Source organism: Pleurotus ostreatus (assembly GCF_014466165.1).
Source record: "Pleurotus ostreatus strain PC9 chromosome Unknown scaffold_7, whole genome shotgun sequence".
Lineage (NCBI taxonomy): Eukaryota > Fungi > Basidiomycota > Agaricomycetes > Agaricales > Pleurotaceae > Pleurotus > Pleurotus ostreatus.
In genome coordinates this window covers 3,189,878-3,216,187 of record NW_023503162.1, presented here as the reverse complement: position 1 = coordinate 3,216,187, position 26,310 = coordinate 3,189,878, and the positions used below count along the sequence as shown (strand labels likewise).

Sequence of the window (26,310 nt, the reverse complement as noted above, 5' to 3'; positions counted from 1 at the left end):
CGCTTGAAGCCCGCCTCTCCCCCAATCTTCGACGGAAACCGCAAGGATGGCCGCGCATTCTACAACACGTGCTCCATCTACTTCCAGCTCTGTCCGGACCACTTTCCGACGGAGCAGGCCAAAATCCTCTGGTGTCTCTGCTTCTTTCAGAAGGATCGTGCCAAGGAGTACGCAGACATGGTGCTCCGGAGTCCGAAGGATCCGTACTTCGAGTCCTGGGCCGCGTTCGCAACTGAATTCCGGACTCGCTTCCTTCCAGATCGGGAATGCAAAGCCGCCATGCTAAAACTGGAGTCCACCCGGTACCATCAAGGCCATCGGACTTTCCAGGAGTACCTTGATGAGTTCCGAGACCTTGTAGACCAGTCCGGATACACCGAGGGCTCCAACATCACAATGAAGTTCCGCTGCGGATTGGACTCCATCATCCAGAGCCGCGTCGCCGAGTCTGCAGACTGTCTGGACGAGGATGACTTCGAGGAATGGTACAGGGCAGTGCAGCAGGTTGCTGACAACCGTGCTGCTAACCAATCCTTCCACTTTGGCGTGCACTCCGGAAACTCCGGACACTCCGGTTCCCTCGTCCGGCCAGCAGCCAGCTCCGGAGTTGCTCGGACTCCTGCGGGTGTACTCCCCGCGCCTCGGACTCAGCTCCCACCTCTGCAACCCTGCTTCCAACTTCCGCCTCCTCCAAAGGCTCTCTCATCCGGCGTCCCCATGGACGTCGACCACACCCGCTCCCGGCCCGCCGCTTCACAGCTCTGCTACCGATGCGGCAAGCCCGGCCACATGTCCCGCGAGTGCCCACTTCGGTACGACGTCCGGTTCATGACCACCGAGGAGCGGATGTCCACCATTGAAGATCTCTTGACCGCAGCGGATGTTGTAGAAAGTGCAGGGACTTCAGAAGGAATAGATGCTGAGGGAACGGCTCCGGTTGAGGAATCGGACACGGCGGATTTTGTCTGGACCAACAAGTGATCAGTGCGACCTCGTTGGTGAATAACCGATTTGCTTGTCTTAGCGTAGACGAAATAGACGATTCCAATCACTCCGATGATTTGTCCGACGTTAAGCAAGCAACTCCGGTTACAATCCGCACTCTCCGAAGGTTTCACCCGCAGTGGGAACGGCGGCTACCCAGTAGCTATAAGATCTCCGCGCTGCCCGGGAAGCTTTCGCTAGATATACTTGTTGAAGTGCAGAGCACGGATACACAACACTGATGCACCCTGCAGGCCCTGGTGGACTGTGGAGCCACCGGAGTCTTCATGCATCCGCGCTTCGCTGATGCCCATGGTTTCACCCGACGCAAGCTGTCCGCTCCGATTCCGGTCTTCAACCTCAGTAAAAACGTGTTGGTGGTCATCAGTCTCCATTCGGGAACATTTGGTACTCATACGTCTCCAAATGGTATTGGATCGGTATCCATTTTACCAAATCGCGGACTAGATAGTTACGGTTTGGTGGAAATTAAGGACAGTGTGGGAGAAAATGTGTCCTGATGCGCGCTTAGAGATATTTCTCAAAATCCTGTGTAAATCTATTGTCCCCCCATAGCGCAACCTAAGAATACAAGATTTGGATACTATGGAACATCCCAAGTAATTAGAGTGGCAGTATGGACGGTGTGCTGGCCCTCAACGGCTCGAAAATGGTGAAACCAATATTTTTATTCCCACGGAAAGTCATGCATTGGTGTGCAATTCACTTATCCAACACCTTCCCACACTTTTGTTTTTACTGAGCTTCAACGTCGACGGATCACCAAACGAGAATGGATCTATCTCCGAAGTCGTGGACCTTGTACTCCGGTTCAAGGATCACATGGAATGGATGCTTTTCGCAGTCACTAACATCGGACAGCAGGATATCATCCTCAGATACACCTGGCTTCAGAAGCACAACCCCGAGATTGACTGGCAGACAAAGGAGGTGACCATGAGCCGCTGTCCGTCAGGATGCGACACCTGTTGGAAGGAGTTCCGCCATGACAAGCTGACCCGACGCAAGGAGTCCGTGCGGCTCTGGGAGTGTTGTACGGGTCCGATGCCAAGGGTTGAGGAACTGCACTCGGACGACCTCCCAGAGCTTCAGGACTGCGAGGATGACAATGACAATGACAATGCTACAACTCCGGACGACTCCGGACTTGAGAGGGGTGACCGTATCTTTGTGGCTATTCCTCCTCCGACTCCGGAGTACCTTTGGAGTCTTCGGGAAGAACATATCCGGGCTTCGGAGACAGTCTCGCAGTGCCTTGCATTGGCTTTCCAGCGCAACAAACCCCACAATCCTCGGAACAGCGCAGTCCCGGACTTCCTCCAGGAATTCGAGGACGTCTTCGCAAAGGAGTCCTTTGATGAACTGCCCATGCCACGTCTGTGGGACCATGCCATTGAGCTACTGGACGGAGCGGAACCGACCTCTACCAAGTGCTATCCGCTGTCCCCAGCGGAGCAGAAACAGCTGGACGAGTTTCTGGAAGAAAATCTCTGGACTGGTCAGATCCGCCTCAGCAAGTCGCCCATGGCTGCCCCGGTGTTCTTTGTTAAGAAGAAGGACGGATCGCTCCGCTTGGTCCAGGACTACCAGAAGCTCAACAACATGATGGTCAAGAATCGGTACCCACTTCTGCTCATCTCGGACTTGGTGGACAAACTCCGGAACACTCGCTACTTCTCCAAGCTTGACGTCTGGTGGGGTTTTAACAATGTCCGGATCAGGGAGGGTGACAAGTGGAAGGCAGCATTTCGGACTACGCGTGGACTCTTCGAACCTTTGGTGATGTTCTTCGGACTGACCAACAGCCCATCTACCTTCCAGACCATGATGAACGACTTGTTCCGGGAGCTCATTACAGAAGGTGTGGTTATTATCTATCTGGACAACATCCTGATCTACACCAAGACGCGCGAAGAGCATTGCCGGGTTCTCAAGCTTGTCCTAGAGATCCTCCAGCGGAACAAGCTCTTCCTCCGAGCGGACAAGTGTGATTTCGAGCAAACCAAGGTGGAATATCTCGGAGTTGTCATCTCCGAGGGTAAGATCGAGATGGACCCCGTGAAGGTCTCCGGAGTTGCGGACTAGCCGACCCCTCGGACTCGGGCTGAACTCCAATCCTTCCTCGGGTTCGTCAACTTCTACTGCCGCTTCATCAAGGGCTACTCGCATATCGCCCGGCCTCTCTTTGACCTCACTTGCGCGAAGGAATGGCAGTGGAACAACTCCGCTCAATCCGCATTTCTTCGGATCAAAGAGCTGATCACTTCAGAACCTGTTCTTGTCTTTCCAAAGGAGGATCGGCCGTACCGGGTTGAAGCGGACTCATCGGACTACGCTACGGGTGCAGTCTTGTCACAGCTTGATCCGGATGATGGTAAATGGCATCCTGTTGCATTCTACTCTGAAAGTCTACAGGCTGCGGAGCAGAACTACGAAATACACAACAAGGAGATGCTTTCAATCATCTGGGCGCTCGAAGAATGGTGGCACTACCTTGAAGGCACAGAGACTCCGTTCAAGATCTGGACGGACCACAAGAACCTGGAGTACTTCATCAAGGCCCAGAAGCTCAACCGTCGTCAAGCCCGCTGGTCCCTATACCTCTCCCGCTTCGACTTCACTCTCCAGCATCATCTGGGTCAGACTATGGGTAAACTGGACACTCTCTCACGACACTCGGATCACTCGGATGGTAAGGATGACAACAAGGATGTAGTGATGCTCAAGCCATCCTACTTTGCTGTCTGTGCCACAGGTGTCACTCTTAAAGGGGAGGAGAAGGATATCCTCACGGCTATCCGGACTGGAGTGCAAGATGCGAAGTTCAAAGACGCAGTGGCAAAGGCGGCAGAGGAGCTGAAGAAGACCCAGGGCAGTCGCAAGACAGTCCGAAGTGCAGAATGGTCCCAATCGGACGGACTCCTCATGTTCCGGGGTAAGATCTACGTTCCGGACTCACCGGACTTGTGTCGGACTATTGTACCTCAGCACCATGACACCAAGGTCGCAGGACACGCCGGCAGATGGAAGACCCTAGAGCTCGTTTCGCGCAGCTACTGATGGCCCAACATGTCCCGGTACGTCGGATCCTACACCCGCCATTGCGACCTCTGTCTCCAGACAAAGGCCCAAAGGCATCTGCCCATGGGTGAACTTCATCCGCTTCCCATTCCGGATGAACACTGGGATTGTCTGAGTGTCGACTTCATCGTCGAGCTTCCGGAGTCTGATGGATTTGACACTGTCATGAATGTGGTCGACTCCGTAAGCAAACATGCCCACTTCATTCCGACTCACACCACAGTGTCTGCCCTCGGATCCGCGAACTTGTACCTGCAGAATGTCTGGAAGCTGCATGGACTCCCTCGGTCTGTTGTGTCTGACCGGGGTCCGCAGTTCGTTGCAGAGTTCACCCGGGAAGTCTATCAGATGCTCGGAATCAAGCTGGCTGCCTCCACTGCGTACCACCCTCAGTCCGACGGACAAACGGAACGGACTAACCAGGAACTCAAGTCCTATCTCCGGATCTTCGTCGGAGAGCGCCAGGAGGACTGGGCTCGCCTCCTACCTATGGCAGAGTTTGCGTACAACAACCAGGTCCATGCGTCCACTCAGCAGTCACCTTTCCTCCTAGATACTGGCCGACATCCTTGCCTTGGGTTCGAACCTCATCAGCCACCGTCTTGGATGGAGTCCGCAAACGAGTTTGTACACCGGATGAAGTCCGCAGCCGACGAAGCTCAGTCTGCATTGGTCAAGGCTCAGGATGACATGAAGCGCTACTACAATCAGTGTCGGACCCCTGCTCCGGAGTACCAACCGGGTGACAAGGTTTGGCTGGACTCGTCGGACATCAACCTTGCCCGACCCTCCCGGAAGCTCGGACACGCACGACTCGGTCCTTACAAGGTCGTCCGGAAGGTTGGCAAGGCAGCGTACCGACTCCAGCTCCCTCTGGGCTTATCCCGCCTCCACCCTGTCTTCCCCATGGTCAAACTCTTTCCCTTTGTCCCGGACCCCATTCCAGGTAGACACCCTGTTGCTCCACCCCCTCCACAGCTTGTTGATGGAGAAGAAGAGCATGAGGTAGAAGAGGTCCGGAATAGCAGACGGTTTGGTCGGGTCCTGAAGTATCTGGTACGCTGGCGAGGCTATGGCATCGAGCATGACTCCTGGGAGCCCGCGAGCAACCTCCAGCATGCTGCCCAGAAGGTCAAGGACTTCCATGATCGTCATCCGGACGCAGTACGCTCACTCCGGACGAGTCCGACGACTCCCGCACCGCTCTGGATGACTCCTACAGCACTGGACCAGTCCTGGGAGCATTGGCGCAGTCGGAAGGCTCCGGGCTCTGTGCAGTCGTACTTCGACATCTTCTCGCAGCAGTCCGGAGTTTCGGGGTTGGTGAATTCGTGGCGCGGCAGGCAGGAATCTTCGCGTCGGGTTGCCGCAACCTTGAAGGGGGGGTGATGTAAGGGGACACTCCTATTTTCTCTCCTTTCCTTCATTCCATGGACTCTTACCTACATTCCCTTCATTCCCCTTCGTTCCTTTTCGCTCCCTTTCCTTTCCACTTCCTTTCCACCCACTCCTTTTGCATCCGAGCCGTGTCCGGTGACTCCGGAGTCTTCCCGCACTTCGGACACTTCGGACTTGCTCGGACTCGTCTCGGACACTTCGGACTTGCTCGGACTCGTCTATACTCTTTGGGGCTTGTCCGGGGTACCTCTATCCTTTTCCCCCACTTCATTACTCTTCGCCCTTACTTCCCCAAGTCGCTGGCACGACTCCTGTCCATTTACCCTCCACTTCATTATCACATGTTTCCTTGTACCTTGTGATATTTGTTCGGACTTGTGGCTGGTGTACTGTACAGTTATCCTGCATTCCTCTCACGCTACTACAGTATATACTTCACTTCCTAGCATGGAGAATCCTTATCCTGTTCTCTTTGGATTCTCCCTCTGCTAGGTGAGCAGCCCTCTCATGTACTGTAGTTAGTCTTATTCATTATCTTTGGATTCTCCCTCTGCTAGGCCTGCGCTGTCGGCCATCTTGAGGTTGCCCTTACACGCACCCAATGCACCGACACCCCGGCACAGACAGTGAGCAAGACAGGGGAGGTATCACCTGATATACACGTGCTATTGACAGAGTGATATATGCTCAATGGTGATACATCATGGTCCCTCGTACTCTAAGCACTGTGGTTCATGCATCACAGTCGTGTTCCTATCAGAGCCTGTGATGTATGAAAACAGGCTCTACGCCTGTCTTGAGAAGCCCAACCTTAGACGGAGTGGCCAACGTAATCAGGCAGAGGCTAGAGATGAACTTGCCCCCAATGCAAAGGACAGAGACGTCGCTAGCGTGGGAAGAATGTGCAAATCGACCATACATCTTCAAGCATGGCTAGCGCAAGTAGCGCCGTTCAGGAGCAGGACGATGTCTCCATGTACGTTGGATTGGGTGGCATTGTTGTTGAGGACGACAAACGGGCTTTGGATGTCAGCCTGACGACCACGAACATGGGAATTGGGGATAATAGCATCAGAAAAAACCTCCCCCACACATTTCGTCAGAATTCTCCGCACTTATCAGAATTGCTGTAAGTAAGTGTCAATCCGGGGAATTGCCGCTATTTGGGACTACGTTGTATTATCATCTCAGTGTTTATCGGGTACTTATCCGGAATTATATTTCATGGGTATGATCTTGATAATTCTGGTCAATTCATAGAATTTGCAGTAAACTATTACATGGGTAAGTGAAGGTGAAGTGAGTCGGTGACGATGTGTTTCCAGATGTGTAGCATCACCGATTGAGGCCGGCATGTTGGAGAAGACGCCGCTGTTGTTTGATGAGCTGCGAGTGTATCTGACTCAAGGCGTGAATTTGCGATGCAAGTTTGGCGGCCTGGTGAATGGCATGGCAATGTATTAATTCAGAGTGGACAGATGAAGTGTCACGATCAACATGCAGAAGGTCAATTTGTGGGGTCGTAGGAGTTTTGGGTATGCCTGGTGAGCACTGGGGTAGTTCCGAGCCTAAGCGTTAGGGTAGGATCCTTGTTTGAGCAGGCGACACTCACCAGTTGCTCATCATCTGAACCTAGTAGGCAAACACTAACAGCATCCTCTTCCCCGTCCACAGATGACGGCACAACCTCATCTCTCTTGACTTCCAGTATATCCTCCCCTGAGTCCAATTTGCTGTCTTGGTTGCAGTTGATCTGCACACACCCGAGTGAGTCCGAGTTGACGCGCTCTCCTGAGATCCGAGTGGTGTGATTGTGCTGGGTAGATGAATGAGGAACAGGGTGTAGGAGTTGATATAGGTCGAAATGGAGGTCATCACTGCAAAAGAGTTCGATCTCGTTTTGTTGGGCAGTGAGTGTTTGTGTGTTGGGCCAAGTGGGGTCACGTTTGAACGAAGGAGGTGGAGGAAAATGTTTGGGCCATTTGAGTCCGAGGTAGTAGCGAGGCGGTGTGGTATCGCTTTCTATTTGTCGTTGACCGGGAACATGGTTGCTGTTGTTGTCCTCATCCTTGATCATGCTTGTTTGTGAATAACCGGCATATGGTTCAAGCTTTGTTGAAAATGCAATAGTTAGTATTCTCACGGTCAAACCTAAGTTACATTGAAATACGTATGGTGATCTTTGAACGGATTGACGAAGAACATGGAGCATTGGTCAAGAACATTTGAACTCGTCCACTCACAGCACACCGGCCCTCCCCACTTAGGATACAAATGTATGCTTCGCTCGATTGCTGATACCAGGACCACAGAAGCCTCGTTTGCGATGCGGCTGATCTTGTACATGGGGTAGTTTGCATCCGGGAGCCTGGTAAGTGGTGAATACCACTTGATGTAGGCAAGGTGCTTGACTTCCTCAGCAGTTCTGAATGCTCTCTGGGCAGAGTATATCTTGGGAGTTGCGAAGATGAGTTGGACTCTACCAACACGAAGACCTAATAGGATAGAATCAGATATGTGTAGATCAGAGGGCCCATCATTCAAACCTGTTATTGAGGATGACCCGGCTGTCTTGTCAGCAACTCTGACAAGTGCAGTATTGAATCATTGTGGAATCACAACATCGCTCTTTTTTGGAAGTTGACAGCCGGGGTACGCATGAATGGCATTGTAGGTGTCTTCGTTATCGGAGAGTTTGAATTTGAGCTTGTGAAAGACAGGAAGGGAGTCAAATGGTATGATGTGATTGCTTGCTTGTTCAGTAACTTCTCGCTGGGATAGCAATGGGTGTTTTTTGTGGATAAGGTATCGAGCCAAAGCAGAGCGAAAGAATGTAGCCCCATATCCAGATGGCGGAGATATAAGTTCGATGGGGACTGCCTTGCGTGTGGGATGCTTCATCAGATGATGGGAGAGCGCGAGGCTTCTGTCCGGAGGCTCCCAATAGCCTGGTGATGGATGTGCAGTAGCCACTGCTGTCAACCTCCATTCAATGAATTTCTCATGGAAGAGAACTTTTTCACGCCGTTCCAGCCATGCTGTCATCTGTGGGAACTCGTCCTTGTGGTTTGTGGCCGCATATGTGTCTTTTGCAAAGTCAATGTGTAAGTGTTCAGTGGACTCCATGCTATAGTTATTGGTCGTCCCATACAATTTGATCGCACGTGCATAGTGAACGAGTGAGTGCAGCTTTAGTATGTTAAAATTTTCTCAAGCTCCAAGCACTTTGAAGATGTCTTTAGTCCGATGGAAGGCCTCAAGTGAAGCCTCGAGCAGTCGCAGAGAAGTATGCGGGTGTACGGGGTACTGGGCAAGATAGAAGAAATCAAGCAATGCCCTTGTCACAGAGATGAGGCGAGATCTTGCTGTTGCGTACTGATTATGAAGGGGAATGTCAGTCAGTAGACCAAGCAAGAAACTAGTTATTTGCTTGTGCTCAGTTCCGCTTACATGCGAAAGCGAGGTGATCCCTTTATGGAATATTGGATACTATGGTTCGGTGGCAGACGTTTGAGACGCTCGTCAATTTCCTCAGGATGGCAGATTGATGTTATCCAGGAGATAAGATGTTTCATGACGCCCTGGTGGAGTTGGTGCAGAATGTCTGGGGTGATAGCAGCGAAGATATTGACAAATGGTAAGTCCTCCCAGAATGGATCACAAAGTGGTTTGAGGTGTTGTGACTTGCAGATCCTCGTGTAATTGTGCTGGTTACTGTGCTCAAGAGCAGCGAAGGCCATGTCCATGGTCCGGTACAGGTGGGTACATGGATACTCCCCCAGCTCGTTGTTTGGACATTCACAGACTGGGCAGTCACCGTTAAACGCGCCTGTAACCAAGCACTGCTTGGGATAATCCCCTACATATACAGCGAAGATAGGGTGGCATACGCGCGACATTGTCTCCACTCATCATACAAACTCCTTCTATCCCCGCCTCCTTGAGTGGGGAGAGAATATACTTCATACTGGCATGGAACATGTTTGCGAGTGCACGACGTCAGGATGATTTATTCTGAATGTGCTTCAATTTTGATGTAGGCAGATATGCCAGGAGGATCTGGCCACGGCGAGATGGTTTACAGTGAATGGACTTGGGAAGGTTCCCGATTGTTAAGTATACCGGGTAGGCGGTCTTGTCTTGGAATAAGGTCAGTTCTTCTTATCAATGATCTTGTTTAACTCATCAGTTGTCTTGTAGCTCAAGCCTAATACACTGCAAACCTAGGAGTACTTGATAGACATCTCGCGTAGGGACGAAATAAACATTACTCACATTCTCAATACCCAGTAGGTCAGAGAAGGCAGTCAACCCAGAGCCCCGCAGCTTTGCCCACCGAGCTATTTCCCAATCGACCTTCAATGTGAATGGGGCCCAAGGATTCTGGGCCGCTGCTCCAAACACATTGTCCTGATATGTGGTGTACTTTGAATTCTCATTGCAGCCTGCCAAAGGTTCCCCTGTGCGTCCTCCGAAGGTCTCAATATGGTGTGGTGGCGAACTCAGCTGCGGGCAAGCTGAATTTGTGTTGATAGGTTCATCACTTGGATGTTTGTCTGCATTGGCGGCCTGCGACCAAGAGGGTACAAAGCTTGGGTGTGTGCTATCTTCCAGCAGAATATCCAGCCCCACCTCATCCTCCCACTCATAATCATATACATCCAGATCTTCATCCTGGCCGCAAAATTCATTGGTGCTGCTACAGAACGATGGACCATCTGGTGCCCTCATTGGAAAGTCTTCGTCATCGTAATTGTCGCCAAAGAAGTCACCTTCAAATTGGCTCCTGGCTTTGTCCCTCTTTGGAGACAGACCTCATGCTGGGTTGCACAGACCTCGTGTTGGGTTGCACCAACCTTCTCCCTTCACTGATTGATGAAAATGTAAGACCTCGTCACGATACTTCTGGCACTTGGGTCATGTGGTTTTCTGAAGATGCTGGGTGAGGTGACTTGATTCGCTCCAAGTGTGGCCGCAGCCTCTGCAAACAGTGTCCAAGGTCGTCAACGAATAGTATAGGGCAATGTGAGTTTGAGTTGAACTGTACTCGACTAGATACTCATGGCCCTTGGATCTCGGTGTTCCAGGTCTAGCTTAGGCCAGGACAGCGACAAGGCCCGACCAACTTCCACCAAGATGGAGCCCAGAACAAATGACTGGTTGGGTGAAAAAATGTGCATACTTTTCCCTAGTATATAACCGTCCCGCACTTCCGAAACTCCCCCTCAACAATCACAAACTACCAACGAAATACTCCAAGTTTTGAGAAATGGCAAGAGGAAAACGAGGAACATCGACTAGAGGAAGGGCTCGAAACCCACCAAGGACATATGAACAACACACAACGTGCATTGATTAGTACTTTTACTGTTTGCACAATGAAATTACTTTGAAAGTACTAGGAGTAATTTTAATGTACTTTGTGGCAAGTTCTCAATAAAAGTATGAAACCTCGCATCTAGCGTACTTTGCAACAAAGAACACTGATAATAGGCAAGAGTTACTCAAATAGTACCATAAAAGTACCGTGATGGAGATTTAGGTAGTTTATGAAATTTCCTTGCTTTGTTTTTCAGTCTTTTTCTCCGAATTACCCGGTTGAGAGAATTATGTACCTTTTATTGTAGTATCTTTAAAATACCAAATAGTGTACAAACAAACACTTTCAAGGTAAATTTTCGGTACTTAAGACATTCAGTACGGAGAAAGTACAATTCAAAGCCCGATTCAGTACTTTGCATAATTCTTCCTTGAAAGTACTAAACCTCGATGGTATATAGAAGAATGGCTTCACATGTACAGGCTGGTAAGAAGTATCACGGCGCGTCAACATGATCTCATTCATAGAAAGGAATGCAGTGTAGTGGTTGTTCAAACGTTAACACGTTAACGTTCATGCATGCGCACATGGCTAGCACGTACATCGGCACTACCCAGTGTGCCACTATTGTTGAGCGAACTATGCTCCGGGCCGGTTTGTATCTCCGTCCGTCCGTGAGTAGACCGTCGTACATACACATACAGTGGTTAGGTTTGTACATAGGGACTACCCAGCGTGCCACTATTGTGGAGCGAGCCATGCTCCAAGCCGGCTTGTCTGTCCATCCGTCCGTGAGTAGACCGTCGTACATACACATACAGTGGTTAGGTTGGTCATGCCTAGCACGTACATAGGGACTACCCAGTGTGCCACTATTGTGGAGCGAGCCATGCTCCAAGCCGGCTTGTCTGTCCATCCGTGGGTAGACCGTCATGCACATGCCATTCAGCGGGACTACCCAGGGCCAGTACTAGTGTCCACTGTCGAGCGAGCTCTGGTGTTCCATGCTCCGAGCTGACCTGTATGTCCGTCCGTCAGTGAGTAGACCATCATGCACATACCATTCAACAATGCGCACACATACAATGGTTACAAGCCGGTTTGTATGTCCATCCGTCCGTGGATAGACCAACATGCACGATCCCGATGCGCGTACATACAGTGGTTTGGGGACAGCTCCTGGTTCGTCACTTAGCACGTACAATTCAGCACATACATTAATGTTCCATGCTCCAAGCCGGCTTGTATGTCTGTCCGTTGGCCACGTACATTGTCGAGCTCAGGCGTGGGTAGACTACGGACATGCTCATACAGTCCACAATGTACATACAGTGGTTACGTTGGTCCATGACATCGGGACTACCCAGTGCCAGTGCCGAGCGGCTCAGGATCCGAAGTCCAGCAGTCGTTCGTCACAAAGAGGACAAAGGAAACCACGTACATCAGGATGCCGAGTGAGCCCTGGCATTCCACGCTGGCTTGGTTGTCCAGTCCATCCGTCCGCCTGTGGATGGACCGTCACGGTCATGCACATACCATTCAACAATGCACATACATAAAGTGGTTCTGAGTCAGGCCTATGATACATTTAGAATGTACAACCCAGCACGTACACCAACCCACTCTCACACGTGTCATGGTCACGAAACGGGCTTCACCAGAAGTAGTCTTGCTAATGCTTTGACTGATACATGTATCTGAGGTATGAGAGGTACAACATTTTTTGCCTAATGTCCAGACTCTAGTCCTTGAATGAACGCTACAAAGTACGGTTTACAACGGTTGGAAGATGGAAGCAAATTCTAATGTCGGTTGGAAGAAGCTTTGCGCTTTTTGGTAAGAGGTGGAGTATTCTCGTCATGATGGGCAATGCTATATCGTCGATGCGACTTTCTAGGATAGCGTGCAAGATGGGAGGCATTATTGAGTGGCAGCAGCCGATTAGCCTTGGATGGGCGCGAAGACGTAGTAGCTGTGTGCGAAGTAGCTGTGTGCGAAGATAGTGGCTGGACGTGAAGACGTAGTGGCTGGACGTGAAGACGTAGTGGCTGGACGTGAAGACGTAGTGGCTGGGCGCGAAGAAGTAGCTGGGCGCGAAGACCGTGCTGGTGATGTGGTTTGGCGTGGCCTAGAGCGATGGGACTGAGGAGCTTGCTTGCTTTCCACAGCTGAATCTGTGCTGTCCTGGTCGTCAGACGCTTCTTCGTCAGATGCTTCTTCGTCCGATCCTTCCTCGTCCGATCCTTCCTCATCCAATCCTTCCTCGTCCAATCCTTCCTCGTCCGATCCTTCCTCATCTGATCCTTCCTCATCTGATCCTTCCTCATCATCCGACCCTTCATCATATTCATCATCTGGTGTGTCAGACCCTCCGTCAACTACAGAACCATCGCTAGCAATAAACGACTCTGGAGCCTTGGCCTTTGGACGCGCATCCAGAATCTTCTGCATCAGTGCCTTCATTTCTTCGGAATGGCCGAGTAGATGAGTCACTCCCTTCGAGGCACCACGCCCCCTCATCAACAAAGCGTCCATTTCCTCGTCCGTCTCAGCAGGTGGTTGGTAGGCACCAAGAAATTCTTGATCCACGTCCGTCTCAGCACGTCGTGGAGGGCCATCGCGAACCTGCCACAACCGGGTCTCGGTGATGTAAAGTTGCTTTGCGCGAAGATGAGGGGAGCCAGGATGGGGAGGCGCGCTTACAAATACAGGGATAAGGCCCCTACGCATGACTGAATGAGAGTAAAGCGGTAGTTAGGGTGTCGCGTAGAAATAAGCTAAACAAATAAGGCCACTTACGATTGACGTCCGCTGGCTGGAGCTTGCGAAAAATGACCCCAAGAGATAGATCACTTGGGAGGGAGCGTACCCAGGGTGTGCATATCTTGACAGGAAGACCGTTGAGTCCGCGGTACCCAGTTTTCAATGTTTCCTGACCAGGAAACGGGACCTCGTCCAGGATATTTACCATTTGATAACCCTGTTGAAAGAGAGTATAGCGCATGGTATGCCAAGGAAATTGAGTTGCAGGGAACACAAGTCCCGCCGATGCTGCTCGATCCGCCAACTGTGTTTTCATTAGTTCCCGTTTGACAGTGAGGCTGGCTCGAAGGGCTTGATTGAGTTCCAACTTGTTAGCCCACCAGCAACCACTTGAAGGCGTTTCGGCCTCAAATGTGACCGCCGCCGTCGCTTCACCAACTTTATGGGAGGGCGATGAATTTGCTACTGGAGCAGCGTAAGTGCTGACCCAGTCTGAGTACAACTTCTGAGGATCTAAGCCGGAGGATGATTGAAGACTTGCGAGGACTCGGTTCAGTATAGATACTGCAGCGTTTGATGACTCCGAAGGCGGCGTTTGGGTGGACAAGAGATCGGAGATTGTGGAATCAAGAAACTTGGGCTTGGTTTGGGGTTCACCGGAATGAGTAGATGGTTTTGCGGGTTCATCGGGAGGCTCTTGAGAAGGAGACCTAGATGATCGATGGTTATGATCGGGAAGGGAGTTTGTAATATCATTTTCAACGTCGTGAGGATCTCCGAGTACCTCGGGTGCAGGAATCGGGTACATTGACGAAGATCCAATGTTGTTCAAACCTAGTGACATGACGGGGTCCATGTCAGGAGATACGAGTGCTTGATGATTGGTTAGCGCTGATAAATCATGTTACCACTAGTAACTCACAATCGTCCAAGGTGCTATTCTCCTCGACATCTTGGCTACGAGGCACAGATACTAGTTTAGACCTACTACCAGAAGCTGTAGGACGAGCGTGGTGTCCTGATCGGCCATATTTAGTCTTCTTGGACTTGAAAGACTTGCGTAGGCCACTCGTCGCTTCTCGCACTAGGCAGCTCAGATGTTGATCAACTTTGGTTTTCTTGCGCTGTTGTGTCGAGCCCTGATTGCTTTCAAGTCCTTCGCTCTGGTCGGAGGGTTGTTTATCGGCCTTGCTCTTCCTCTGCTGCTGATTGGAGGTATGATCGTGGTCGAGTTCATCGGTGTGGTCAGGGCGTTGTTGCTTCCTCCATTTCCTCTTCTTGTACGGCGGTTTCGAGGCAAGATCGGGTTCAGGCTCGGGTTCATCATCGTTGTGCTCGGAGGGTCGTTTCTTAGCTTTGCTCTTCTTGTGCTGCCGTCTCGGGATATGATCGCCTTCAAATTGGTAGTTATCTTTGAGATTGGATCGTCGTTTGGTCTTCTTGGGACGCAGTTTTGAAGTTTGGTCACTCTCGAGTTCGTCGAGTTGGCGGTCGGAACTGGGGAATGATGAAGTCGGGGCTTGTAATACTGCGATCTCAGGTAGAGTTTGGGAGGAAGCAGGGGCGTCATCATCAAACGACATGTTGACAGGGACCAAGAGGCGAGCCAAGTTGCATTCGGAGTTTCAAAATATATATAGTCGCGAAGTACCTGCCCTGAACAGACCCTAATTAGCAGCGGGGTTGTGTAACTACTTAGGTACTTACAAAATTCCACCTCGGATCAATAGTTGAGGAAGATCGAGCTTTAATTTCTTATTCGCAATAAGCAACTTTCTGCGTATGCTAAGTATGCCACAGTCGTATTTTGGTCCCATCTAATTTAATAGTATAACATGTCGGTGAAGCCGGCAGAATGCACCGTCACCTTCGATATAACCAAAGTCTGAATCATATCTTACTTTCCTTCCATGCTACTGAAAGCACAGCTATACATTTTCTAAGCCGGCTACGGTACGTGCTGATGGCATCGTCATCCCAGTCAACTCGCCGTTGAGCTAGGGGATATTCAGCATATTGTAAACAAGACTGAGGATCATGCGTCAGAAGAGGGGAATTTGGGTTGTACGAAATGGACATTCACCATGATTAGTGCATATGTGCCTTCTGGATTTCGCATAAAAGTTTTGGCGAGATGCAAGACGTAAATACCACAATCGTAGCTATTGGGCTGGATGGGGACCTAGGCATCGACTGTTTAATGCACGTCAAACGGTCGATTACATGGAGGATGTGACGCACTGGGACATGGTGGCATTCTATACCATGTACCGTGTCTGCATACTTGACGTCCTTCAGAAGATTTGTCATAAATGCGGCGAGTACAGAGAAAACATCTTGATGTGTCCTTCCCAACGAGTCCAGTATCAGTACAGAAGTCCTGGATGAAGGGATATCATTTTCCGCAACATACTCATAATGTCAAGAGTACGCACCTTTCAGGGGACCCAGTTATGTGGCTCTCAGTCATGCAGCTTGGTTTATAGATGATGGCGAGGTACCAGTGATTTCTACGGAGTGGAGTAAGACGAAGCTAACACTGGTAGCCGACAATAGGACTAACTCCTGCCAGACGGGGATGACAATGTATGCCTTGCTGAATAGGTCCTTACTGACCCAGCGCCGGACGCCCTGGTAGCCATCTTACTATATTAGGCTTACATTGGGATTAACTGCAGCGAGCGGTACTCACGGGCCGAGAGAATGGTGAAGAAGAAAGAGTTGAAGATGTAGAAATCATCGACAGCGTCAGGACGCTGCTTGACTAACCTTTCGAAAAGAAATCTAGGCGATCTAAGCTAGGCATCACAGACAGTATGAAATCCACGAGATACCTCATACCAAAATCAATGATAGTGTCGTTCAACCATTTTTTAGGTTCTAACGTTTGTACATCAGAATTGCGCAGTGTAATGGCTGGAACTCTATTTGTGGGAAAGACGAGGATGCTTGTCCATGTCAAAATTTGGCCGCGCTGATAACGACAACATACTTACACGGCGTTGGAGGGGTTTTCAGGTTCCAGAACTTCGTCTGCCGAAAGTACTTGGACTCTGTTGAAGACTAAAGATGCTGGCATGCGAAGGAGGTTTCGTGTGTTGTCACGACGGGATGTCAAAGTACCGGCACGCCCTTGGCCACTAGGCCCAGCCATAGACGATGACGGGCAGACCACTATCCTCGACGTCCGAGGTGAACGAGCATTCGGTATGTTCGATATATACTGATCTCAATCAACTAAGACTGCCACTTTTTGAAAGTATTCGTACGCACCTCTCTTTCAATCCGGTCCTTGATCCGGTCCCTAATGGCTCCTTGGTGGGGTCGTCCACAGAACGGGGCTAACTAGTAGAGTTATTGCGCATGAACACACAAAGGTTCACAAAATTTACTTGTAAAGCTTGAGATGCATGGACGTTACGTTGCATCCGAGAAAGTGTTTCCACGGGCACAATGGGGTGAGGAAATGGCAATGGCTACAAGGACTCTGTAAGTAAGCGAGTTCATTTCTTTGTCAAGTGATTGGACTGACTAATAACCATAGCACGTATCCAGGAATACCTGGAACATTTGAAGTTCGCAGCGCGGTTCTGTATCGGATTGAGTCTTCATAATCGGCTACTGCATGCGGATGGCCTTGACGGAAAACTGTCGGAACCACCTAGAAGGGTATTTGTCTTTGAATGAGATTGTTCGAGTGAAAAGGGATACTAGTAGCACCTGTAGGGGACTGTTCATTCCGTGCTTCAGAAGTTATGAGGGTTTGACTTACGAGGTGAGCGTCATGTTCCTTCTGCTTTTATCGAAGTCACGGGAACAAAGGGCACAAAGGGTATATATTTGGTTTTGTCATAGTCGCTATGCGAGAAATCTATTCATTAAGTTTGCCTTTCTTTCTAGTACTTCTGCGGGAGGAGGAGCTAGATGAACTCGACGAGACGATAGACAAATCATCCCTCTTCCGTTTTAGCTTCGAGTAGCGTCTATAAGTTTCAGGGCTGATCCAGGAAGGTTCTCCCGATTCCCGGAACCACAACCTCAGCCGCTGGGAGTTTCTTCTGCATTCGTCGCCAACTTCAATTGGCATCCATCCTGGAGCATCGTGACCTGCCAAGATACACCACATCCACACCTGCCGAAAGGACGCAGCAGTGTGAACGAATAAATCTTGCAAGTTTGGCTGCCTTTGCGAAGAAAAATGAGCGGGAGGGGAATCCAGTAACTGCTCGCCCTTGGACACAAACCAGACCACAGGTAATGAGCATCCGCTGGTTGGGGTCCTTGCCCGACGGTTGATGAAAAGATTCTACAACATAGTCATGAGAGAAGAGATGATGCAGAGAATATCTTATACCTGCTCTGTGTCCCGGGGAGAAGTAGAATAGGGAACCTGGCCCGTTGGTAGCGGCAAGACATTACCATTGCTATCGTAATACGCTTAACGCTTCTGCCTTTTGGCCTAGTAGCAACGACTTACTCAAGAGGTCTGTTTTTGAAATCAGGTAATGTATCGACAACGTGTTGTGGTCTGAACATAGTAAATGTGTACACTGTTCGTCTTACAAATCGAGTACGACTTACCTTGGAATGACCGGAAGGTTTGAAAAGCTTGGAGTGGCATTGCGGCGAGCAACTGAATCAAGCATATATTGTCTTTGGACGAAGGTCGAAGTTGAGATGATTTGCCTTGCAAACTGAGAAAGGCATACCTTGGAAGGTTTGAAGGACCTGGAGTAGCATTGCGACGAGGCACCACATTGGTTGTGTGCGGTCTAATGACGTAGGACAGAGTCGATATGATTTGTCTCGCAAACGAGGAAAACCATACCTTGGAAGGCTTGAAGGACCTGGAGTAGCATTGCGGCGAGCCACTACATCGATTGCATGTTGCCTAAGGATGAAGTGCGTCAGAAGTGCGTCAATCCACGATTTGCCTGGGAAATTAAGTCGAGGCATACCTCGTCGTGTTGACCGGAGGGGTTGGAGGACGCGGAGTGGCATTGCGGCGGGCAAGTTGATCCACCAGGCGAGCTTCAGGAATCCCTTGCAGCTCTTCTCCCATGCAGACAGCAAGTACAATAGGACCAGTGGTCGGTGGGCGAGCGATAGAGAAGCGAAAACGTCGTTTAGCAACGATGGGAGGCATGTTTGATAGAACTGCTCAACCTCTGCAGCTCATGCAACCCTTTTAAACGAGTTCACAAGTGGCTCAGCCACTTAGCATGAAAGGCACAAAGAGGCCCACCACCACCTTTGTTCTTATCGTTACAATCCCTTTGCTCACTCAATACCACCAAGTTATATGACGGCTCCAGCTCTAGCGAACGGTCCATCGTGTGATCGGGAGAAACACAAAGAAGAAAGTGAGGTGCGTACATGGAATAGTTCGAGCCGTACGTGCTCTGTAACGAATGGATCACAGGTCGACGAAAAATGGGAAAAGGCCAAAGAGCGATTACTGAAAGGTCTGCAGTGTGAGCTGTGTCAAGGAACGTTTAGCAAGCCCTACTCGTGAGTCTGTATCATTGTAGTGGAAAGACCAATGATCAACGCGATTTATGTCCAAGCTTGGAGTGTGGACATGTGTACTGTGAAACGTGTTTGATCAGTCGATTTCATACGGTCGTCAGCGAACGCCTGGAGAATGATTTGAATTTCCTTTACGTTCACTACGCGAAGGATTCGACAGGCATGATCGGCAAACTCAACAACACCAGTGGAGATTACAATTGGTTGAAGGCCCACCTTCTCTACGAGGATGCAGAGATACTGTTCAAGCAACATTGTCCAAATTGCCGCTTAACTATAACCTCACTTCCAGTGGCGGCATGGCAGCTGGAAGCTATTGCTCAACACTCAGGGCTGGCAATGGTGACGGGGGAGCCTAACAATCGGGTAGAGTCTTTGACCAAGCTCCATAACTTTTTTGATTTTTAAATAGATCGAATGTAGTATTATGATTTCATCCTCATTCAATGGTATGAGGTTACTTTTAAACCTGCAATGACGGGTCATCAGGATGTAGAGGTCGCATATCCCGCGTCTGCACTTTCTTGAACCTTTTCGCGACACTACACAAGATCATGAAAAGAGTCAGATTTTATAATTTGGGCTATACTGTAAAACACGTACAACTTGACTCTCTTAGAGAAGGACAAATCCATTCGTGGAGCCATACGAAGTTTCTTGCGTTCGAAGTCGTCTAGGCTAGCTAAGTAGCCAGGGTCATAGAAGTTGATCGGAAGTCCTTTAGGAGGTGTTTTATTGCGCTGCTCCTGACGACGCGAGGGCACTCGTACGCGAGGAAACCTCCCAGGTCCTGGACGATCATCATCGGTGAAACGAAGAGACATATGAAGGTAGTCAAATGTCCTAAACCATTGAGTTACTTCGCTGTCCTGAGACCGCCATGGGAGATGCGTAATTGCGAATTGTTCTTCATGCCTATTCGAAGCATGGTCCGTTTCATCGCCGCTAACACCGTACCAGGGCATGATCTTCCACACAGGTTCAAATCTTTGCATCGACGAGTCTCCCGCAGCAAGGAGTCGACATACGTTGGCACGTCGATGACGCAACTAGAATGCAAAGATTGAGTAGAGCGTGGAAGAAACAACAGAACAAATGTACACTTCGACGCCTACGTTCGACGGCTTTGGCAACCATGGCATCACGCGAGACTAATTCCTCCTCGGAGTCGATAGAGGATAAACGTTCCTGTTTTGTGTAGAGATGCTTGAGGTGAATAAGGTGAGTCTTGAAGCAGGACTCCACGAGGTTCAGATCCTTGCACTGAAATTCGTCTAACTCAACGAATCGTTGAGCGAAGAGTTCCCTCGCCCGCCTGTTCCAAGGAGTGGACAAACCCTCGCTAGCGAGATCAAGTAAGAAGGGGTCGAGGGTTGGTTGCGAGGCACCTTGTGGGTTTTGAGCAAATCCGGCGAGTGCTTTAGGCGTGGGTACGCGTATTAAACCACGTTGATGTTCACCGCATCCTTTAAGCCCCAACAGTTGTTGATCACAAAAATCTCTGACGTCTGCCTGTACCGAGGGAGTTAGGACTGAGAAAGAGCGCAACTGAGAAACGGATACGAACCATCAAGGTGGTGTGTTCCCGACTTTGGTGTTTATGGCTGTAATCAGGTGGCGGGTTTGCTTCGAACAGGTCAAAGCATGGGCAATCGCGGCGATGCTATGGTTCAGTCAGCGATGAAGATGAACATCAGGGAAGGGGGGCATATACTTCTCTGGGACAGCAACAGTAGACACGACTGTGGTCGTAGCCAGCTTCGGCTTTGCGTCCGCACTATGTGTGATGAGTAATTAGCGGGGGGACTATATGCGAGCGCCTCAAACTGACCTTAGGACCAAAACATGGATCATATTGCTGTCAAGATGGGGAAAGTCAGACGTATAAGCAAGTGCAATGCAGGAATTTAAGCATACGGCATGTCGCGAGTTTGTGTTTTCGGGTTTGGTTTCCTCTTCGGGTTCGACATCGTCCCTATCGTCTTCAGCTTCATCGTTCTCGTCATCAGCATCAGAGGCGACGTCGTTAACATCCGATAGAGTATCTTCCGAGGCAAAGAAGGATGTTTCATTGCTTGCCCAGGGATTGGGCGGTGGCTTTCTGGTTCCTTTATCCCCAAGCGGACAATCTTGAGGAGCAGCTCTTGATCTGTGGGGTCGAGTAGAAACATCCGGTGGAAGACCCTTAACAGGTTGTTGTTCCTTTGCACATCCCCACTCATCGGTACTCCGAAGGTCATTGGGGGGTTCACACTCAGGCATATCAATGTCGGAATCTACAGCGGAGCACTTGCTAGTGGTGGGCAAATTTCTGGCAGTGTTGCCAACGGGTGCTGGTGCACATCCCCAGTCATCAAGTGAGGTCTCCTGGCACATGTCGATGTCTGGAGGCATGTCCACAGCGTTGACAGCTCCCACGGGTGCTTGTGCGCACCCCCAATCATCGAGCGAGGTCTCCTGGCGCATGTCGATGTCTGGAGGCACGTCCACAACGTTAACAGCATTTCCCATGGGTGCTGGTGCGCACCCCCAATCGTCGAGCAAGGTCTCCTGGCGCATGTTGACGTCACGGGGCAAGTTCACAGCGGGAATTCCAGCGTTGGCGGCGTTGCCTATGGGTGCTGTTGCACACCCCCAGTCATCAAGCGAGGTCTCCTGGCGCATGTCGATGTCCGGAACCGGGTCCACAGTGGGGACGGCGTTGCCCATGGTTGCTGGTGTGGGTCCCCGGTCATCGAGCGAGGTCTCCTGGCGCATGTTGACGTCACGGGGCAAGTTCACAGCGGGAATTCCAGCATTGGCGGCGTTGCCTATGGGTGCTGTTGCACACCCCCAGTCATCAAGCGAGGTCTCCTGGCGCATGTCAATGACCGGAGGCATGTCCACAGCGGGAAATCCAGTATTGACATCATTGCCCACGGGTGCTGGTGTGAGTCCCCGGTCATCAGGTAGAATGTCCTGGAGCATAACGACATCGGGGATCCCAACGTTGACAGGGGCTTCATCGCTGACGGTATCGTCAGTGGGTGCTGGCGTAAGTCCCCAGTCATCGAGTGAAGTGTCCGGAGGCATGTTGACGTCGGTGATCCTCTCGTCAATAATCGAAGCCTTCTTGCTAGCGGAAGCAAGATCACTGGCAGCGTTGTCAGTGGGTGTTGGCAAACAACCCCAGTCATGGAATGAAGTATCCTGGAGCATGTCAACATCAGGGAACACAGGTTCCATAATTGAGATCTTGCCAGTGTGAGCGGCGACGGTATCAGTGGGTGCAGTATTCTGGGACATGTCGACTCCGGGGATGGAAAGATTGACAATCGAAACCTCAGGAGTGATAGTCGCAATAGGTGCTGGTGTACATCCCCAGTCATCGAGGTCATCGAAATCAGTATCCAGGGGCGCGTCGACTTCAGCAATCCCCTCATTGACGATGGCACCTTCGCGAGCAGCGCATCCCCAGTTGTCATCGAGGTCATCGATGGAAATATCCTGCGGAATGGTAGCTATGACGGTGTCAGCGGGTGCTGTGTCCTGGGGCATGTCTGGGATCACAAGGTTGACAATCGAAACCTCAGGAGTGGCAGTCGCAATTACTGGCGCGTCGACTTCAACAATCTCCTCATTGACGATGGCACCTTCGCGAGCAGCAGTAGCAACGTGTGCTGATGCACATCCCCAGTCATCATCGAGGTCATCAACAGAAGTATTCTGCGGAATGTTGACGTCGGGGAACACAGGTTCCACAATCAAAATCTCGGTGTCAACGGGTGCTGTGTCCTGGGACATGTCTGGGATCACTAGGTCGACAATCGAAACCTCAGGAGTGGCAGTCACAATTGTTGGCGCGTCGACTTCAGCGATCTCCTCATTGACGATGGCACCTTCGCAAGCAGCAGTAGCAACGTGTGCTGATGCGCATCCCCGCTCGTCGTCATCGAGGTCATCGACGGAAGTATCCTGCGGAATGTTGACATTGGAGATCGCAGGGTTGACGTTTGAATCCTCGTGAACAATAGCTAGATCACTAGGGACGATGGCAGTGGATGCTGGTGTACGATCCAGGTCACGGAGTGAGGTGTCCTGGGGTGTGCTGGCTTCCTTGTTGACAATTGAAGCCTTACAAGTGGTCGCTAATTCGCTGGTGTCGATGTTAGTGAGTGCTGGTGTACGGAGTGAAGTGTCCTGGGGTGCATTTACTTCCTCGTTGACAATCAAAGCCTCGCGAGTGGTAGCTAGATCGCTGGGGACAATATCAGTGGGTGCTGTGTCCTGGCGCATGTTGATGTCGGGCATCTCAGGGTTGGTAGTTGAAGCCTCGCGCACGGTAGTGACGCACTTGTCGACTGAAGTATCCTTGGAAACGGGGATTCCAGCCATTGCTGGTGAAGCATGGCCAATAACCAGATCTCTGGCAGCGCGGGCATCCAGAACTCCAGAATTTATAGTGGAACCCTTGGGGGTACCTAAATCACTCGCAATGTTGTCAACAGGGATGGGAGTTTCCTGGAGCATGGAGATCCCGGGGGTCACAAGCGAATTATCGCGGGTGGCTGGATTTTTAGGGACATTCTCAACAGGGACTGAGGCACACTCCATGTTGTTGAACGAAACCTCCTGGAGCAAGTCACCATTGTGGACTCTTGCGTTCGACGCCCGGTGACGGGTTGCCAGATTGCTGATGATATCGCCAACTTGTGATGCTGCGAGCGCTCTGCCAACTGTGGTAACACCAGACATGTTCAAGCTTGGTTCATCGAGACCCTCGCTGGGTTCCTCGTCGTCGTGGGCCAGTGCTTCAGGCCTACTAGAAGCAGCTACAGTGACATCCTCGTCGTTGGCAGGTATCTCGACTTTGTAATCCAACGAAGCCGACCGACCACGCTCGCTGAGATCCTTGTAAACCTCGACGCTGCCAGGTACCGGTCCTCTGCGATCCATGGCTGAAAGTCTCGGTGAGTAAGTTGACTTGCGTAAGATAGGGAAGCTAACAGACCAAGCTTGCTGAGATCCTCACAGAACTCGACGCCCACAGAAACTAACAACGCGGATTCGCCGATATTCCCACTGACATCTATGCCTGGAATATTGGCTAGAGAAGATGGAACATCCATTCCGCTGGCTGGGGGGATGGTGGCCGAGTCACAACCGAGGGGAGGACTGTCAAACGCGGAAGCATTGTCCGTAGATGTAGATGGTTTCTCTTTCTGTGTATCACTAAAACGAAATCGAAACTGATAGGGGGATGTGGCAACACCATTATGACTAGAGGTCGTTGCATCATCTAGCAATATTGGTGATGGATCCACTTATAATAACTTCAGACTTACCAGCATCATAATCAGGAGGTTTTGGGGAATGCTGACGTCGCAGTCTCCTCTTGGGCTTCTGCGGCTCGTTGAGGGTTTGATCTCGGAGTTTACTTGTCGTCCTGGCTGGGGGTGGATCGGGCAACGTAGTCGCTAGGTGCATAGGAATCAGTTGTCGAACAAAAATGAACCATCAGGTCATACCGTCTGGAGCTTCGGCATGGTCTTCAATGTGCAGGTGTTTATTGGGAGGTTTTTTTGTATCTGTATCACCTCGTTCAACAGGGGAAGATGTACTTCGTTTACGTTTAGAGGCCCTCCGGTCTGTAGGAGGGCTGACTTCTGTGATTTCAGTGAGACAACTGAACAGTGGTCAGGATGGATTGGCCCCAGTGGACGTACCGTCTGAAGCCTGAAAGCTACCTTCGATACGTGGGCGTTTCTCGTCAGGTCTTACTGTGGGCTCTTTTGCATTCGGGGGTGACCGTGGTCTTCTGCGCTTGGAGCCGAGGTTGGGCGACCGCCTTGAGGACCTTGTTTGGGGAGCCATGAATATGGCAAGACGAAGTTGCTTAACGGAAGACGGAGAGGTGCTTGAGGCCACATGTTGGAAGTTCAGTGCACAAAGCACAAAGCAATCGGAGTGGACAAAGGGATAGTAGTTATGAAACGGACTTCGTGTATAGTACACTTCATCGAAGGGAACATGATTGACTATTGAACATTGAGCAGCGGAACGTTGACCAAATGACAGAAGGAAGTTGGAAGGAAGTTGGAAAAGGAGAGAATCTCAAGCATCGTGGTAACATATGTCTAAACAAGGATATCACCGCATGAGTGGGAGAACGTGGATACAGGACGACGTGGTACCAATGGGTACATTCCGAGTGCGTGCAAAGTGACAAACAACGGCAGCAAGTTGTTGCGAGCGTAGCGAGCAATCATGCTCTAAAGGGTTCAAGGCCCGTGCAAATAAGGCCAAACAAATTCTGCGTACTTTGGAGGCTCGGTCGTGTTTTTTTCTGGCTGAACTGGCCTCTTTTCCACAATTCTGAATCATGGGAAGTGTGGATTTTGCTTGCCGTAGTTGGTTTGCGCCAAGAAAGCAGCACTTTTGGTAGAGATTTGATGATTTAAGACCGTAATTTGGCGAAGCATCAACTCGAGACTTGCTGACATGGCGCGCGCCTAATTCTCTGAGCTTACGGTATGCGCACTGGGTGCATATCGATGAGAACTCATATGCGCCCTCCTAGCGCTCATAGATTCTACGCAAGTAATAGCTACCCATCTACCTAGTCTAGGAATATACACTGAATCCTTGCCCTAGCACTTCGAAGTGAGCTACCGCCGGCACGGCCCGCGGATCCATATTATAAGTACACACTCTCCAAGAGTATCGCGAAAAAGCATCCCTCCGGAGGGAAAGGTCCGATAAATATCTTGTTTAGCATCCTCTTCCGACAGAGGGAGGAATGAACGAACAAGGACGAAGGATTCGGTGACCGTTTTGCCATTATTCCTCATCCTAGTGTGGTTGAAGACGGATTGGATTTGACCAGGATGGCGCCTCCCGGCAAGCTTGAAAATGATGAGGCTATTGCCTTCAGTTTTCTTCGGGCCTGAGTAAGTCTCCCCCTGCCTTTGAATCATTGGGAGGTTGTGAACGGAATTGGGGATATGTGTGCTCCGCTTGTCCATTTTCTGTACGATAGCCTTAAGTAGGTCGAAATCGCGGTCTACCAGTGTTTTGCTATGAATCGGAACCGCTTGAGAAGTGGAGTGGTCGGCCACGAGGTTATCTTGCATGAAGGTCGACCGAATAGTGGAATCATGAGATGCAGAGAGCCGGTCAACGAGGGATTGAATTAGAGGAGGTAGATGTGACGAATGGAAGAGAGCGCGTAGCCT

General features: G+C 50.5%; 6 protein-coding genes across 6 annotated transcripts; all 6 read right to left on the bottom strand.

Annotated features, from left to right (window-relative positions):
• Positions 1–6,944: 6,944 nt before the first annotated feature.
• Positions 6,945–8,610, bottom strand: PC9H_010321 (uncharacterized protein; the record flags this gene model as incomplete). The annotated part of the gene is made up of 5 exons (XM_036779815.1): positions 6,945–7,052; positions 7,097–7,594; positions 7,735–7,979; positions 8,031–8,068; positions 8,141–8,610. 5 exons carry the CDS (start codon positions 8,608–8,610, stop codon positions 6,945–6,947), a joined length of 1,359 nt encoding a protein of 452 aa, XP_036629204.1.
• A 1,025-nt stretch (positions 8,611–9,635) lies between these two features.
• PC9H_010320 (uncharacterized protein) lies at positions 9,636–10,215 on the bottom strand (the record flags this gene model as incomplete). Its single annotated transcript, XM_036779814.1, has 2 exons — positions 9,636–9,707; positions 9,760–10,215. The coding sequence occupies 2 exons, from the start codon at positions 10,213–10,215 to the stop codon at positions 9,636–9,638; spliced, it is 528 nt and encodes a 175-aa protein (XP_036629203.1).
• A 2,530-nt stretch (positions 10,216–12,745) lies between these two features.
• On the bottom strand, positions 12,746–15,150 carry PC9H_010319 (uncharacterized protein; the record flags this gene model as incomplete). Its single annotated transcript, XM_036779813.1, has 3 exons — positions 12,746–13,536; positions 13,604–14,440; positions 14,490–15,150. 3 exons carry the CDS (start codon positions 15,148–15,150, stop codon positions 12,746–12,748), a joined length of 2,289 nt encoding a protein of 762 aa, XP_036629202.1.
• A 1,074-nt stretch (positions 15,151–16,224) lies between these two features.
• Positions 16,225–16,646, bottom strand: PC9H_010318 (uncharacterized protein; the record flags this gene model as incomplete). The annotated part of the gene is made up of 3 exons (XM_036779812.1): positions 16,225–16,336; positions 16,402–16,491; positions 16,564–16,646. 3 exons carry the CDS (start codon positions 16,644–16,646, stop codon positions 16,225–16,227), a joined length of 285 nt encoding a protein of 94 aa, XP_036629201.1.
• A 1,394-nt stretch (positions 16,647–18,040) lies between these two features.
• On the bottom strand, positions 18,041–18,713 carry PC9H_010317 (uncharacterized protein; the record flags this gene model as incomplete). Its single annotated transcript, XM_036779811.1, has 4 exons — positions 18,041–18,095; positions 18,149–18,220; positions 18,277–18,339; positions 18,526–18,713. 4 exons carry the CDS (start codon positions 18,711–18,713, stop codon positions 18,041–18,043), a joined length of 378 nt encoding a protein of 125 aa, XP_036629200.1.
• Positions 18,714–19,559: 846 nt separating this feature from the next.
• Positions 19,560–24,949, bottom strand: PC9H_010316 (uncharacterized protein; the record flags this gene model as incomplete). The annotated part of the gene is made up of 11 exons (XM_036779810.1): positions 19,560–19,638; positions 19,700–20,145; positions 20,198–20,608; positions 20,664–20,759; positions 20,811–20,873; positions 20,928–20,954; positions 21,014–24,033; positions 24,087–24,374; positions 24,421–24,552; positions 24,604–24,741; positions 24,802–24,949. The coding sequence occupies 11 exons, from the start codon at positions 24,947–24,949 to the stop codon at positions 19,560–19,562; spliced, it is 4,848 nt and encodes a 1,615-aa protein (XP_036629199.1).
• Positions 24,950–26,310: the final 1,361 nt, after the last annotated feature.